Raw genomic sequence first — 18,135 nt, 5'->3', positions numbered from 1 at the left:
GGGAGTTATAGACCAAAATGTTTGAATGTGTAACATTGGTTACCTTTGTTCTACCACTTCCAATTATACAGGGTGAGTCTTTTAAAAGAGGCCCCGAGGAACACGTGTACTCTGTATCCACGGGGGCCTCTTTTAAAGGACTCACCCTGTAGAAACACACTGTTGAATAGCTCACCCAGTGAAAAGCAATTGCAATTCACAGTAATGACTATGCACATGTTAAAACTGCACAAGAAAGCAAATGTAGTAGAGCTGGATCTAGGATATTTAGGTTGCTGCCCTTTTAGGAATAAAAAGCATACTTTCCCCACTACCTCCCACATTTGAACCAGAGTGGTCATAGTATGACAAAGGTGCCAGATAGTGTCTATACTACTGAACTGTTTAAGAGCACCCAGGTACTCAACCTCTACCTTCTCAGCATGACATACCACAAAACCTACATAGAATTTGATGAATGCAGAAGGAGAAATATGCCCATCAAACTGACAGGTTCCATGGGTCATTCCGTGTCAAGTGATCCAAGGACTTTCACCTTACCATTTTACATTACTTTCATTTTCACTTTCCTAAAAGTAGTATAAGAGAAGGTCCCAGATCTCTGTTTTTAATTTTTTATCTCATCCCATTTTGAGTTATGAGAGTTGGAATTTTTTTTTTAAATGGCAATTTTGGCCTTGCTGGACTACACAAAAACTTTAAACGCTCAGCCCAGAACTGAGATATTTCCAAACTAAATATACCAATCTGTTCAGAACTTCATGGGCTTTAATATGACATGGCACATGAAGAAGGTACTTTAAATTTCAAAGTTAATTTACATAATTTAAAATTTTAGAAAGTGATTTGAAACATCAATATGATTAAAAATCTCCCCAAAAATGTATTGATTATTTCATATTTCTATGAGCTTCTTGCAAAATTTCATCTTGGGATCTCAATGGGATCACATTGTGTTTTTATATATATATATATATATATGTACACACACACACACACACACACAGTGGTACCTCCGGTTGCGGACGGGATGGTAGAGTGTGGTGTGTGGCGTGGTAGAGTGCTTCTGCACATGCGCGCGAGGCAAAACACTTCCAGGTTTGCCGCTTTCGCTACCCAAAGTTTATGTTACCCGAGGGTAACGTAAGTCAAGGTGCTACTGTATTTTACATTGTTCTGTTTAGGATAAATAGGTCTTGCTGGAGTAAAATGTAACAGAATAAACAAGACTTCACACCATATTATCAATTACTTCAGGCATATGTTTAAAAAGATATTCAATTAAAAGGTATCTGGAAAGCTAGTCAGGCTAGTCCAGCAAGGCCAAAATTGTCTTCTTTTTTTTAAATTTAAAACTCTCATAACACAAAAACAGGATGAGATAAAATATTAAATTTTTAGATTTAAACTTAGTTCCAATTGTTCAACAAGTGTACAAAATTTTAAGAAAATTTGACAACATGAGGTTAAGAAAATAATCAAAAATTTGACTATTTGATATTGAATGATCCCATGTTAGTATTACAAATAACTATTTGAGATCTTATGGTTACCTAAATAATTCACAAAATGGGAAACCAATCTACCATAATTCATAATGGGTTGTGCCTCTTAGAAGATTTAGCAAAGTGCAGCCAAACCGTGGCACACTTATCTTTAGCAACAGCATGCACCACAATTAAAAAATAATGTTGGTTAACCAAAGACTCAGAATGTGACTCTTCTAAAATAAATCACAGTTGAGTAATAAATAACCGCAACATAAATTCAACTATTCACAAAACATCAGCTTCAACTTTCACTTTTACCAGAAAGTCTTTTTTTTAAAAGTACCCTCATTCCTCTGCACTTTCAATGAAAAGTAAATCTCATCACTCTTAGAGCACAATATTTTACATCTCTGTTGAGAAGTGTGCCCCATCAATGGGACTTTCTTCCAGGTGAGTGGGTACAGAATTGCAGCTTTAGATGTTTGGCAACTTCTACTCCCACAAATAAAAATTGGTATTTTCTTTTTCCTTACTTATGTCAGCGATCTTTTGCTTTGCATCTTCTATTCTTTGAAGTTCTCTCTGCTTTGCTTCTAGCTGCTGCTTTAGTTCTTTTTCTGCATCATATTTAATACCTGACAAAATGGATGAATTAATACAGTAGTTCACATTTTTAAGATCACAATAAAGCCAAGTTGTGATGAAACAGGCAAATGATTTATTAAACAAATCGAAGCTATAAGATTTAAGACATTTTCACATATTAATGCTGAATCCAGTTTAATAGAATTTCTCAATCACAAAGTAACTTCAAAATTTCTATATTTTGTCCTATCCTGTGTTTGTGCTTTAGAGTCCACATTCTTAAGAGTAAGGGGAAACCTACCAAAAGCCACTGCATTCCTTTTCTTTTGAAAACAAAACAAAACATTCCATTCCACCCCTGTCCAGCTCTATGGAGTGGTTCTTCCTTACTCTGGGATGGCCATTGATTATAGGAGCTGCCAGTGTCTGTGTACTAAGAGCATTAGAATAGATTTGCAACTAGGAGTAGCTGGCAGAGAGGGGCATCTTTCCTCTTTAACCATGACTAGTAACCTAGCTATAGGCATAGTAAGATAGCTCAGGCATTAGTAATGGCGCTAGACACTTGACAATACTGAACATTACCAGCCAAATTGTTGGCTGGTAACTTGGGAAGGCTGGCAGCATTTTCAACTCACTGGGGAAGTTTTGTTTTGTCAAAACATGGTAATATCTGATATATAGATCATACTGACTAAAACTATTGCATGAATAAAAACAAAAAGAAATTCAATCAAATAAACATGATTTTATCTTACAGAATTACATAAAGAAACAAATCTACTTACTGGCTGTAGGCACAATAAGTAAGAAAACTTCATCTAAAACAGCTTCAACTGGTTGAGTATAAAGATTTTTCCATGGAATTTGCAAATTCAGTTGACCTATGAATACAAAGGAACATATACTCTTGCTGCAAATATTTGTATTATGTTTAATCATATGTAATTATTTTTATAAATAAAATTAACCCTGTTTCTGGTCACTTGTTAAGCCAATACAACATCTCCAAATGCATATTTAAACCAAGGAATATAACATCCTACTATTACAATGATTTACACAATCAGGGCCTCACTACACATCCAACACTAAAAACATAACTTTAAGTTGACTCTTTTAAAAAAGAAAACAGCAAGGACTGAGTGTTAACAGTCGCCTTAAGGCAGCTGTGGAAAACCTCTGATTCACAGACCAAACCTGGCACACCAAGTTTCCCCAACTGGCCCGCAAAGTAATTTTGGTCAAGTCACACCCACCTGCCTTACACCTGTCATCACATAAGGAATGTAGGGATATTAAAACAAATGGGGAAATCACTTAGTAGGGCCCTGCTGTCTGTGAAGTGCTTTGATGTCCCTGACTACAGAAAAATCATCTGAGATCATTTATGATGTCATTTGACTGACACGTGGGTGGTCCTAACCGCATGTCAATTTTGGTCTGCAAGACAGGTCATTATAATGAACTGACTAGTGGAGAGAAAAAGATTCCTTAAGGAATCCTAAGGGTCAAGACGTACAACCCAGATCTCATCTGTCATGTCACTAGCATGTCGCTCAGATGGTTCACATCACCCACTATTTTTATTCATCCTGTTTCACTCAGTAGACAGGATGGTGCTTCTGAATGCAAATAAGTTGTGCAAATAAATGTTTGTCCTGTTCTAATGAAGTTCCTACAGGTTGCATCATTCCTTCCTTCACATTCTATCACCCCACTGTCTTCCCACTGCAGACACAAAGTCTGAATTACCATTTCATAGTCAGAAGTCTAAAAAGATTAATATTCATGTTCTAATTAGGTTTGTAAAAGATAAAAAGCCACAGTCTAAAGCTGCTTTAATCATACAGGAAACCAAACAGCTCTGATTTTCTTTTAAAGCGAACATTATCTGATAGGATTCTCCAATAAAATAATAATAATAATAATAATAATAATTTTTTATACCCCACCCATCTGTCTGGGTTTGCCCAGCCACTCTGGGCGGCTTCCAACGGAATATTAAACAGAATAAAACATCAAACATTAAAAACGTCCCTAAACAGGGCTGCCTTCAGATGTCTTCTAAAATTCAGATAGTTGTTTATTTCCTTGACATCTGATAGATGTAATAAATGCAAACAAATAATGCCCCAAATGAAGAAAGCAAGAAAAATATATATGAAACAAACAGAAAAGGTTTAAACAAACAATATGGATATTTGAACCAGAATTCAAGAATTTTTTATTGATATAATAGAAAGTCTGTATTTCAAAGATAAATCTAACAGAATGAGAAAACCAAGAAGATACATTATCTTTTCTGTAAATTAAATGTCATTTGTAAACTGCCAGTTATAAACCAATTTACTATGAGTCATCATATGTACTGCTAGTTGCCCAAAAGGGTCGAATTATTCTGGAAGTAAGAAAATAGCTATTTTAAAATGAAATGTGCATTTTCTCATGTTTATGTATATATATACTTTTCGGTCCAAAGCTGTATTAATTGGGAAATTCGGGGTTCTTTATAACCTATCAATGAAAAGCAACATTTAATGAACAAAAATAACTGAATGCTTAACCTACAATGAAATTGTATGAAAATGGGACATTTAGTAGACCACAACAAATAAAACTACACTGCATATTAAAATGCTATTCAATAATTATTTGTAGAGCTGACACCAAAATAAGGAAGTCTTATAATGCAATCCTATCAATATTTAGATTTACATATTCTATCATGCTACAGAGCCTCACAAGTAGTTATAAGAACTCCAATGTTAAGAAATGGTGCCTGGATTTCCTTTTTTCCTCCTCTGTCCTCCTCAGTTCTTCCTTGTATATTGCTGCCCGAGAGAAGAAACTGTATTTGTTGGTGTGTTTTTTTCTGTAACTCATTCTGGGTGCATTGTCAGTTAAAAAGCAGTATACAAATGCTTTAAACAAAATAAAAAAATATTTACTCATAATTTTTTTTTTGCCAGGGGAAGGGGGACCTTAATGGCTTTGTGAGCCAAATCTTTATCTCCCCCCACCCCAAATGGCAACTTTGAACATTGGGGAGACCACCCACCTGTCAATCATCTGACATCATAAAGTGACTTCAGGTGACTGTCAGGTAGGTTGTCCCACCTACCTGTTGAAGCTGCCCATGAGGATGGGAGGCGATAGAAACCAAGTACAACTGAATTCCTGCCACATCAGCTGATGCACAGAGTTCATTCCTTTCTGCAGGGTTCAAGTGTACCAGTGAGCTCCCCACTCACTAGTGCACCTGAACCAATCAGGAATGAACTCCCTGCATATAAACTGATGCAGCAGGAGTTGAATCCTGGTGCCTGTAGCAGTAGCCAATCCAGCTGACTCGCTATCGTACCAGACTTCACATATGACATCAGATGTAGGGCAGGTATGTATGGTTTAAATGGCCTGGCAGGCCAAATTTGGCCCGTGAGCCAGAGGTACCCTAACCCTGTTCTAATCCGTTCAATGAGTCTATTTCCAGGTAAACTGGAGTAGGATTACAGAATAAACCAATTAATCATATGGATTTTAGTTGATTCAATATGCATAAATTGGCATGTGAACGAAAAACATGCTTTCTGTGTGCAAGAGAAGGTGGAATGCTTCGTCTATAAGATGACATCTGGCATCTACTGTTTTTATAAGAACTTGTGTTAAGAACAATCATTTCTTACTTTTTTAATCTGTTTGCTCTTTAATTAGGGGCACATTCAACTAAGACTGCCTCCCTCCATTCCACTTATCTGAGATAAAGTCCTACTAAAGTCAATAGGATTTACTTCCAAGGAGACATGCATGGTAAAAAGGGACCCTGACCATTAAGTCCAGTCGTGACTGACTCTGGGGTTGCGGCGCTCATCTCGCTTTATTGGCCAAGAGCCGGCGTACAGCTTCCTTGTCATGGGGCCAGCATGACTAAGCCGCTTCTGGCGAACCAGAGCAGCGCACGGAAACACCATTTACCTTCCCACCAGAGCAGTACCTATTTATCTACTTGCACTTTGACGTGCTTTCGAACTGCTAGGTTGGCAGGAGCAGGGACCGAGCAACGGGAGCTCACCCCATCGCAGGGATTCGAACCGCCGACCTTCTGATTGGCAAGTCCTAGGCTCTGTGGTTTAGCCCACAGCGCCCACCCGTGTCCCAGGCATGGTATTGCATAGTAAATGTTCAAATCCTAAATATATCAAAATCTAATAAGTCAACAATTAACTGCTTATCCAAATACAGGTCAATAAAATAGAATAACAAACTAAAATCAACTCAACTCCAAGTTGACAATTTTAAATATAATAATTGTTTATTGCAGCAAAATATGATAGAAATCAACTTACCGATATGCCCTGCCTTAACTTTAAATGGTACATCAAACTGATACTGTAAAGATAATTTTTTAAAAAAAAGTTATTTCAGCAACAAAATTAGTTATTTTAACAGTACAAAACATACACATATATTTTACTGCTTTTCAGCTTTGAAGATAAATAATTAAATATCATGCAGCAAGTGAGACAACTTTCTGGTACCAACTACGCTGGTCAAATATTGTGAGCCCAAGAGCCTGGATACGATGTGACAACACAGAATTGATGAAAACAAAATAAGTGGGATTGTGCCCATTGTCTCTGGACTACACTCATTCAGCATAATTCACAGAACTCACATGTATATTGTCTGTCCATGCACAGACTCTCCATGCATGACTGGGGACCTTGAAAAAAGCTGGATTCTTGATCATGTTAACAGGGTCTAGATCACACATATGGTGCCTATGCACAAACCGTTCTGCTTATTTACTCTAATGATGTTCACTCTGTGAAGCGTTAGGAAGTCAGAGATTTCTTGTTCTTTCCCCTTTATAATGCCAGTGTTCACTTTAGACTCCATAGATCAGAGCTGGCAAACCTGTGGCCCTGCATATATTGTTGGACTTTCTCAATAGCCCCAGCCAGAATGGTTAGTAGTGCGGGATGCTATGATTTGTGGTCCAGCACCACCCAGATATCCATGGGTTCCCTACCCAGACTTTTTCACACAGCTGCAAGCATGTCCCTGAGTGAATTTCTGCACAGTTGTGCAAATGTTTATTTCATATATACTGTATTGCCATTTCACTTACAGAAACAAGTGGTTTCATTTTGATTCATCCTTGGCAATGGAAACTTATGAACTTTCACAAGGAAGGTTGTAGTTCTGGGGTACAGCATCTGTTTTGCATGACAAAGGTCCCAGTTTACTTCACTAGTATCTGGAACCCGCAGACCCATCTGAAGAGTCACTGTCAATCAATGTAGACAATACTGAGCTAGATAGAGGATTGGTCTGACAGTATGAGGCAGCTTTCTATATTCCTATGATGTTACATTACTGTCAGGATGACTGCATAGAGAAAAATATGGTTTTCCCCATGTGTCATGGGAGAACCATTCCTCCACCCAATAGTATTCTTCTGGCAATCTCCCCAAGAGCAACATCTGGAATCCGTAGTAATCCAGTTTTATTGCTGGTGGTGAGGCCAAACTCCATGGAGGTTTGGGCAAAACAGTTGATAAGTCTCTGTAGAGCTTCCTCAGAGTGCACTGTCAAAGCTGCATCATCTACAAACAATATCTCCTAGATAAGAACCCATCATTCCTTGAAGGCATAGGAGAGCAACAAGGGTAAGAATATGCCAAAGAGAGTTGGCGCGAGGACAGCCCTGTTTCACACCACTTCTTTATAGGGAAGGAGTCTGATGATGAACCATCATACTGGATGGTGCTATGCATGTTCTTGTGGAAGGACACATCATATTGTGAAGCTTGGGTGGGCATCTTATCTTGTTCAGCAGTGTGAAGTCATTTTCAACTGACAAGGTGAAAGGCCTTTGTCATGTCTATGAAGGCGATGCACAAGGGGCATCTCTGCTCTCGACACTTCTGCAGCTGGCGAAGTGAGAAAATCATGTTAACTGTTGACTGCTGAACTCTAAAGCTGCATTTTTACTCTGGATAGATCTTGTCAGCAAGTGACGGTAATCTGTTGAGAACTACCTAGGCAAGGCTTTCTCCACAGTACTCAGCAGGGAAACAGTATTATAGTTGATACAATAATGGTGGTCACCTTTTTTTAATAGAGGGTCACAATGCTGGGGTCCTGTACGTCTTACGGCATGAACCCTTTTTCTCCACACTGCAGGAGAAGGCTTCCAAACTGGTAGTCAGCCATCTTAAGCTAATATTAGGAATGATGACTCACATTCATCAAAATTTAGCAAGCATCGTGAAATAAAGATCTTTGTCCCTTTTTGCAAATATTAAATTTCATATTACATGCTTATTTGATTGAACTTTGATGTGCTAATTTAAGAAAAGTTTTTGTGTTTTCAGTTTGGAATTGCAGATACAAAATGTTTTCTGTAAGCTATAATAAGAGACCACTCTGTTGATGACCCTACAGAAAGACTACCTTACAATATATATTTATTGTATTTAGTAAAAAGAATTTACTAAACCATATGCATGATTATCCATTGAGTTTAAACATGGAAAATGTTTAAAATATACATTTGGCATTTTGATGCTGCAAAAGACGGGCCCAGATTTGTTTAAATACATGTGAAATCTGTTCGAAGATGTTTCATTTCTAATTTAAAATTCTGACTGTGTTTTACATTGATTATTGGGTTTCCTGTTTTATCTGTATTGCTTTATATATTATGTTCTATAGAGCAGGTTGGCTCAGGACGTAGTTATGCATTGAGTAGACCCACTGAAATCAGTGGGACTTAGTCATGACTAATATTAGCTCCATGGATTTTATGGATTTATTCTAATTATGACTGAGTCTCAAACTACCCCAGTGTTTTTGCTAGCTTTAAAATTGTGAGAATTTATATTCAATTACTTGTATTAAGGTCTAATGATTTAAACGGATATAAATATATTCAATCCTTTGTAGGTTTACTCAGAGCTAAGTCTCACCAAGCTAAGTTTCTCAAGTAAATGTGCATAGACTTAAAACCTTACATTTCCCTCTGCAACACACGTCCAGTGCTAAGACAGTAGGTCAGGAAATAGAAAAGGTTTAGAAAGGGCAACAAGGTCAATAGGTTTTGTACTGTATTGGTTCATTTACTAAACAACAGGGACAGGGGATCTGTAGTCCTCCATACGCTCTTGGACCACAACTCCCTAATCATTGGTCATTGGCCATACTGGCTGGTGATGATGGGAGCTGGAATCCAACAACATCTGGAGGACCACAGGTTCCCCATGCCTACTACAAAGTTAACACTTGACAACAGTACATAGTTAAAAGTTTTGTTTGCTCTGAACTTACCAGTGCATTTTCTTTTATTTCAAGATTCTTAAGTGCTACAGCTCCTGTTATGAAATATATATATATAATTGTAATTAGCAAACTACTTTAACACATGAATCTCTTTTATAGCAGGCAACTGACAAATTACCCCAAGTTAGGAACTGCCCACCACATAACATCCATCTTCCCAGGATTCAATGTCAGTTAACTTGCCCTTGACCAGGCATCAGGTTTTGCACAGCCTCTCCTGATTTGGATGTCACAAAGACACAGAGCTGGGTATTAGCAAGGTACTGATGACACCTCACCCCAAAGCTCCAAATGACTGCTACCAAAATCTTCATATAGATGATACCCTGCAGCACCACACAGCACAACTGCTGGAGGACTGAGAGTTAATCACCTAACACTATGCTCTGAAACTGACCCTGGAGATAGGATCAGAACCACTATAAAACAACAACCCCCAATATCCATCTCACATAGCCAGTTCAAAAGGATACCATGGTCAGTGGTATCAAAAGCCACTGAAAGATCTAGTAAGAATAATATGGTCACATTCCTGCTGTCCTCTTGTTAAGGTTAGGGAGAACAAGGCAATTTCAGTCCCGTAGCCAGGCCTGAACCCCAACTGGAATGGGTCAAGATAATCAGTTTCATGCAAGAGTATTTGGTTACCCTTGTGTCACAACCCTCTTAATCACCTTTCCCAGAAAGTGGGTATTTGAAACCAGGTGGTAGTTGTCACAAGCCAATGGGTCCAGGGTAGGCTTTTTCAGGATCTGTCAAGTCATTGCCTCTTTAAAGATAGCCAGGATCTCTCCTTCCCACAATTCCATGTATCCACCCAGTCATACTCCCTCAGAAACTATAGACAGCCATGACAGACAAGGGATGAGGGAACAGATGGTTTGCTGCATTATTGCAAGCACCTTGTCCACATCATCAGGCTGAGTTCCAGTTAAAGACTGCAAATGTGAGGCTATGTGCAATTCTCAAAGAAAAAAAATCCACAATTGTGGGGTCACTATTAAAAGGGCCCTAATATTGCAAACCTGATCAACTTTAATGGTAGCCCAGACTGCATGGCCTCTCAGGCTGATCTTTGGACCTAAGAACTTGTCTCAAGTCATTCAGAACATTAAAGGTCAACACCAGCACTTTAATCTAAACCTGGAACCAAATAGATAACTAGTTCAATTTTGATCAAACCAAGTAGTCTGCACAAGATTTCTAGTGGCTGAATTTTACACCAGCTGAAGTTTCTGAACTGTTATTAAAGGATGTCCTACACAAAGAACATTATGGTAGCCAAGTCTAGAATATAAACAGAGCATGAGCAACTGAGGCCAGTTTCTTGTTTACTCCTCTACCTCTTAAATTATGAGCCCAGATCCTATGCCAATTAAATGTGCTAACCAAACTGAACCTCCTTGTCACTCTTATTTATGCATATATGGCTTGGTTGTGGTAAACCTGAAAGCGGTTTACAAAAAGATAACACCATAAAATCAGGGGAAAATACAATAAATTAAAACAGACAAGAAGTTAAAATACTAAAGCAGATTAAAATTCACATCAGCATTTCTAAGCATCTGGATAGGCTTGACTAAACAAGAATTTTTAGCAGGCACTGAAAATAATATATTGAAGGCACCTGCTTTATATCAACAGAGTTCCATACTAGACAATTAGGTTCTTACACATAATGAGTATTACATGGCACCTGTAATAGTGCCAATTCTGTGGATGGAACTGAAGGTACAGATTAACTCTGTCAAGCAAACTTCCTAATTTTACTGTTACTGTGATATTTACTGTTAATATCACATAAGGTTTAAGAGACATTACATTAAATCTAGGAAAAAATGAATTTCCTTTACATAGGCACAGCATGTCCTCTTGTTAATTACAGAGTTCAGACAAAACTGTCTACTTTATCTTTTTTTCGGTTCCCAACAGTTATTTTCACTCTAAACACTTTAAAGATACTTTTAAATACAAGCACTTTTACACACAGCTTTCAAGATTCATCTGGCTTAGTTGCAAGCTATATACTGAAGATCCGGGCACTAATACCTCAAGACAAGTCTTGCCAAGTAACCATTCTGATTTAGGTTTACATGTGACCCTATTTCACACTAGTGCAGCTGCCAGAATTTGCCTGCTCTTAGATTAGACTGAATTTTGTGTTGCTTGGTTGAAACGAACCATGCCAATACACTGACAAGATGGAAAACCTGTTTGTCTACATTTTGTACATAACTCCTTCTATTGCATTCAAAGCCAGTATACATTACAGACCTGCAACATCTGAAGCAGCCATGTGTTCCCTTTTACATGAGATGTACACAATGGTATATACATGTGGCTGAGAGATATAGATGTGGCTGAGAGCCATCTGCTCATTGTATGCAATGTATGTTGTTATTATTATTATGCGAATATATAGAGTCACATCAGCTTTTTAAATATACACACACATTACAGACCTGCAGGATCTACCTGCTAAAGTGGTAATCTTTAAAAGCAGCCTTCAGTGTTTCTCTTTCTTTCTACAAAAAGTTTAGTAAAGCAATGGCCCCATTAAAAAACAGCCACTCATTTGTGGCAAATGTAGTTTTAAAAAGTACTTATTACTTGTTTTCAATAATGCAGTGAAGCAGCATGGCAGCTGCATCGTCAAAAATGTTGAGAGGTTAGTGTCACAAAATGAGGGACCAAAATGATGCAGAATGATCATACAAATACACACTAATTTCTATATACAGTATTCCACTTTTAAAAAGAAAGCAAATAGTACTGCAACCTCGCTGAAACTAAGCAGTTCTTTATATGATCAGAGTGGAATGCTGCCTGGGAACTTTATGAATGCCACTCTGAATTCCTTGAAAAGCAGAAAGGATGGATATGAAATAAACTGCAGAGAGATTAGGTCAGATGGATGCGAATGAAACTTTTTTTTAACCGCTGCCGCTCCAAAATACATCGAATGCTTTGCTTCTACAAAGTGAGCGGTCAGATATACACAGGAAAAAAACGTGCAGTGCCAACGGCAAAAGCAGCTACGCTGGGTGGGCTCCACCCCAACTCCAGAACTCGACCCAACCGAGCTGGGCAGGGCGTGGAAAGGAGCAAGGAGCGGGCCCATAACGTGCTCCTGCCTCACGCGCCCGGTGCGGCCAGGGCTCTCGGCCACCCAAACTTCCGAGCCGGGGGCAAGAGCTGGGGTCGGCGAGGCGGGGAGGGCGAGGCGCGCGAAGGAGCCGCGCACGTGACAGGGCCTGGCGCGGCCCCGGAGCGCGCGGGAGCGCCGGCCAGACGGGCGGGCCCGGAGAGGCAGCGCCAGCCGCCTGTGGGACTCGGCAGGCAGCCGCCCTGCTGGGCTCCCTCACGCAGAGGCAGCACCGGCCGAGAGGCGCCCCCGGGCGGCCTCGGGAGGAGGAGGAGCAGCGCCGCCGCCGCCGCCGCCTGTGCCTTGGAGGGCGAGGGGTCAGGCAAGGGCGGCCTCGCCCCTCACTCACCTCCCCAGATGCCGAGCGAGAGCTGGGAGCTGTCCAGGTTCACCACATAGTCGCCCAGGAAGCGGTTCAGAACGTCCACCACCACCGACTCGAACACCATCCTGGGAAGCGGCTCCCGGCGAGCCTCGCTCCGCCCTCAGGACGCCAAGGGAGGCGGAGGAGCCCCTGCTCGGGCTCGCTCGCCCGCCCGCCCGCCGGACACAGGTCGCCCCGCCGCCGCCCGCTGCCTCAGCGCGCTGTGGAGCCAGACTGGCCCTGCCCTGCCGCGCAGGCGCACCGGGGACGCTGGGGCGCTACCGAGGGCCGGCCATGAGGAAAGCGCTCCTCGCTCGCTCTCTTCCCGCCGCTCCCTTCGCCCAGCCAGGCGGCGCCCAGGCAGCGCCAAAGATAGGCTGGCGGCGGCGCGCACGCGCGGCCTCCCGCCCCTTTCCGTCAGGCGGGCGGCGTTCTTCGTCGCGCGAGACTGTGGCGTCGGTTAAACTGCCCCCTCCGCCCGCCCCCCTCCGCGGGTGCCTTGCCCTTCCTCACGTTCACCGCGCCATTAACGGGGGGCCACATAATTCTGCCCCAAGGGAGTGGTGAGGAAGCAGCGGGTGATGCCGCCCTAGAGATCCGTGGGACCCGCGAACCGTCTAAAGCGCCGGTGCAATATGCACCGAGAGGGTTGCCGTCTGCTGCACAGCCCTTTAATTCCCGGGTGCGTCGATGTCACTTCAAGATTTCTAAAGCCCTCTGGGTGTTATTTACACGTTTCTATGTATTAAAAAAAAAGAAACTATTTATATAGAATTCTAGAGTTGGAACCCGGTCATCTAGTCCAACCCCCTGGAATGCAGGAATCTCAAGTAGGTCATGCATGACAGACATGGGGGGGAGGGGTCAGCCAAAGTTGTTGTGTAGCCTTATGAGGCTTTGCCCTCGGGTGGGAAAAACTATTGCACCCGGGAAAGGGAAAATGGGAGTCAACAGACACTCAAGGAATAGTTTCGGAGAAAAAGCTTTATTTCTACCATCCATGAGCTGGTAGAAGGGGCAAGTGTGATAACTCACAAAAAGCATGCACGGGTTCACAGTCATGTGCACAGAGTATATATTCCCCTTCTCGTTCCCTCCCCTTTCTCCTCCTCCTCCGAAGTCCTGCCTCAAGTTCCCCTGAGCATGAACAGAAAGCTCCTGTCTTGGGACTCTTCCCAGGAAAGGGGGTGAGAAACCAAGAGGGGCTTGAGGAGCCTGGTGGTTCAGCAAGATGTTGCAATTGAATGAGATGAAAGTCAGTTCTCAGGCTTGCTTTGAACAGAGCCCATCCATTAGGTTTTTGAAGCATTCTCGTGCTGATAAAAGTAACATTTTGCCTATGCACAGCATCTTATGAGAAAAACAAGAAAGCTTTAGCTGTGGATTTTTAGAAGACAAAAGGAATTTTGGGCAGTTTTGAGGCCTGGGGTGATTATTGAGGGGGGGGGCTGACTTCGGGCCTAGGTGAGGTCACCTGTCCTCACCTCCTTCAGTTGAACTTTTTTTCTGAAAAGGAAGGCGTTACGGGGGAGGGGAGTGGCAGAACCTCAGTTAATTAAATGCTTTTCAATAATATCTGTGGATGCCCCCTCTTGGCTACACCCATGCTGACAGATGGCCATCCACCTGGGCAACATTTAGCATGGTAAATTTACATTTGATGAAGAAGTACATAAACTGCTTTCGGAAAACCAAATAAATTTTACCTTCTGAAAATGTCAGGTAATGCTAAGTAATTATAACATAACATAACTGCAAGTACTTGGCAATCATTTTTATTTATTTCGATGCAGTTTTACACAATTTAACTTACCAAGCAAAACTAAATTATATTTATATCCAAAATATATTTTCAATTCCCAAGTCATGTCGCAACCCTTCCTTTTTGGAATTTGAAAGTTGAAAAATTCAACATTTCCTTTGGGTGGGCATAGCTTAAAGTTCCTATGTCCATAAATAGCTGCATTCAAAACACACACATAGACCATCAGAATACAGTATATTATTTTGCTAATGGCAGGAACAATACCATTAAACTGCAGTGTGTTCCTTGAAGTGTTTATTTGTATAGCTGCCAGAGATGAGGTTTACATTCAAATGCAAGTGCTGACCAACATGGTTTGATAATTGATTCAATTTAAATTTTATTTTATTAGCGTGGTTATACAACTGTTCTTCAACTTTTAAAAAAATCTATGAAGAATACTTTTCAGAGATCTGGCAGGGTGAGGAAGAACGTGCAACAGAGAATTAGCCTCAAATTCCATTATTAGAATGCAAATTATTTCCCTCCAACTAGACCAGGCCCATTTTTACCATACATAATTATAAGATTCAGGACTATGGCATTTGGTTCACCAATTACTACTGGGTATGAAATTCTGCCCTGGGTATGAAATTCAACCTGCCCTGACACTCACTTTCCCTTTAAATTGTGTTTCTCTACAGAAGACTGTAAATATAGGCTTAAAAATATAAAGACGGTGCTTAGTGAAATCTCAGAAATGAGAGTGGGGGCTAAGCAAGATTTCAGGTAAACACGCTGATTCACGTCTAATGTTAAGTCATTTGTTGTTTAACAAATCACACGTTAACCATAACTTGTCCCACACAGTTTCATATTGTGGTTTGTATGTAGTAAACAATCATAGTTAAACTTACGGGCAATTTGAACACTCAAACTATGGTTTAATAAACCATGACTTAGTGCTTTGTGTGAAACAAACCAGTTGCCGGTTTATCACTATGTCCCTACCCTATGGCTAACCAAAACAGAATATATAGTGCACTAAAAAGTAAACATATAAGATAGGCTAAGTTATACAGTTAATATTAATTATACATTAATATTGAGTTTAGAGAGGGACGCGGGTGGCGCTGTGGGTTAAACCACAGAGCCTAGGACTTGCTGATCAGAAGGTCGGCTGTTCGAATCCCCGCAACGGGGTGAGCTCCCATTTGCCCTGGCGGGAAGGTAAACGGCGTTTCCGTGTGCTGCTCTGGTTCGCCAGAAGCAGCTTAGACATCCTGGCCACATGACCCGGAAGATGTATGCTGGCTCCCTTGGCCAATAAAGTGATGTGAGCGCCGCAACCCCAGAGTTGTCCACGACTGGGCCTAATGGTCAGGGGTCCCCTTTACCTTTAATTTAATTTAGATGTGTTTTTAAGGCACATAATATTGTTACAGCTTTGGGGGGAGACCCACCCCCAAACCTTAGAAATGAATAAATGGTAGGATTTTGTTTATTTGGGATGTGAAGGGAGAAATACATGTTGCAGAGGAATTCCTGGGCTGGCCTATGCAAAACAACCTGGCCAAACTAGGACCATTAAGAAACAATTGAGGGCCATTGGCAATGCAAGAGAACTGTCCTCCCTCCTTGCCCAGAGGCAGGGGTGCCAACTTGAATAAAGTATTAGGGGCAGGTAAGTCTTGCCCATAAGTGTAGTGTGGGTTGCCAGCACCTGGGGCGGGCACATGCACGCTGGGGGGGGGGGAGCAGAAGGTGAATGGAGCCTGTTGCACCAGCCCCGAAGGCCTGGCCCGGGCACAGCTTGGCTTGGGTCTCCACGGCTCTGGCCTTAATGAGGGAGTCTGTAGTGGGGCACCTGGTTGCACTCCCTCAGAAATCTGTGCCTGGGGCCATGGGCCCCCGGCTCCTCCACGCTATGCACCTGACCCATCCCCACATAATCAGTCACAAGACATGGCACATGCACACGATTTCAATGGCAATGCACATGTGAGCCGCCCCAAGCGAACGTAAGAGGGGAGCAGCCTGTATGCGCAAAACGCACGGTGCTCCACGCATCTCCGTCGAAGAGGCAGCCCGGTGAGCCTCAACGCCTGCCGCTCTCTATCCCGCCACCAATTAAAATTTCTTTTGTTTGAAAGTGCTTCCATTTTAGAATTAAAACACCCAAACCACTGCCCCAATGAAACTTGATTGAAGCTTTCCCATACTGTCCATAAAGAAAGGCATTCTGCCAAAATCAAGACACCTAAGGTGCATCTTATCAGCGTAACATTTCCAAAGTAAAAGATACACCCCATTAACAAGTCAATGAAGTACTGAGCATTGATTTTAAAATTACAGTCAAAGTTTTATGATCTAATTTATTTTAAATTTATTTAAGATGCTCTGAGATGATCAGGAGATTGATTTTCACTCTTAGTACATAGATCTAGAACTAGGAGGCAAAAGACCAGTTCTTTTGACAGCGTAACATATACAGGTAGATTGTTTCTAGGAACGGAAAATCTTCAGAGTTCAGAATTTGGGGTAAGCATATTTCTAATAGATGACCTTTCAGTATGGTTGCTCTGCAGCTTGCTGAAATTTATTTCTTAAGTGTTTTTGTAATACAACAATACCCTTTTGTTGAAATACTTTATTAGTCCCCTGCCAAGAAATTTATTATTATTATTTATTTATTTGTTTATTTATTTATTTATTTATATCTATCCCGCCCATCTGGCTGGGTTTCACCAGCCACTCTGGGCGGCTTCCAACAAAATATTAAAATACAATAGTCTATCAAACATTAAAAGCTTCCCTAAATAGGGCTGCCTTCAGATGTGTTCTAAAAGTCTGGTGGTTGTTTTTCTCTTTGACATTTGGTGGGAGGGCATTCCACAGGGCGGGTGCCACTACCAAAAAGGCCCTCTGCCTGGTTCCCTGTAATTTGGCTTCTCGCAGCAAGGGAACCACCAGAAAGTCCTCAGCACTGGACCTCAGTGTCTGGGCAGAAGAATGGGGGTGGAGACGCTCCTTCAGGTATGCTGGACCAAGGCCATTTAGGGCTTTAAAGGTCAGCACCAACACTTTGAATTGTGCTTAGAAACGTACTGGGAGCCAATGTAAGTCTTTCAAGACCGGTGTTATGTGGTCTCAGCAGCCACTCCCAGTCACCAGTCTAGCTGCCGCATTCTGGTTTAGTTGTAGTTTCCGGGTCACCTTCAAAGGTAGTCCCACGTAGAACGCATTGCAGTAGTCCAGGCGGGAGATAACTAGAGCATGCACCACTCTGGCGAGACAGTCTGTGGGCAGGTAGGGTCTCAGCCTGTGTACCAGATGGAGCTGATAAACAGCTGCCCTGGACACAGAATTGACCCGCGCCTCCATGGACAGCTGCGAGTCCAAAATGACTCCCAGGCTGCGCACCTGGTTCTTCAGGGGCACATTTACCCCATTCAGGACCAGG

General features: G+C 41.6%; 1 protein-coding gene and 1 long non-coding RNA gene across 4 annotated transcripts in view; one reads left to right on the top strand and one right to left on the bottom strand.

Moving 5' to 3' along the window:
• VPS13A (vacuolar protein sorting 13 homolog A) overlaps positions 1-13,474 on the bottom strand; it is a 146,903-nt gene extending 133,429 nt beyond the window's left edge. For all 3 annotated transcript variants that reach the window (XM_083403280.1, XM_083403281.1, XM_083403282.1), the window contains exons 1-5: positions 12,914-13,474; positions 9,408-9,451; positions 6,422-6,464; positions 2,864-2,959; positions 2,024-2,125 (exon numbers count right to left, since the gene is read on the bottom strand). In XM_083403280.1, the coding sequence (XP_083259406.1) occupies positions 2,024-2,125; positions 2,864-2,959; positions 6,422-6,464; positions 9,408-9,451; positions 12,914-13,013 (385 nt within the window). In that variant the 5' untranslated portion in view covers positions 13,014-13,474. The remainder of the gene's footprint in view (positions 1-2,023; positions 2,126-2,863; positions 2,960-6,421; positions 6,465-9,407; positions 9,452-12,913) is intronic.
• Positions 13,359-17,520, top strand: LOC310659799. Its single transcript, XR_014503017.1, has 2 exons — positions 13,359-13,807; positions 14,422-17,520. It is a non-coding gene; the product is annotated as an uncharacterized lncRNA (long non-coding RNA).
• Positions 17,521-18,135: the final 615 nt, after the last annotated feature.

Source organism: Podarcis tiliguerta, assembly GCF_965153285.1.
Source record: "Podarcis tiliguerta genome assembly, chromosome: 11".
Lineage (NCBI taxonomy): Eukaryota > Metazoa > Chordata > Lepidosauria > Squamata > Lacertidae > Podarcis > Podarcis tiliguerta.
The sequence above is the reverse complement of the archived record's forward strand: the minus strand, read 5'-3'. Positions and strand labels throughout refer to the sequence as shown.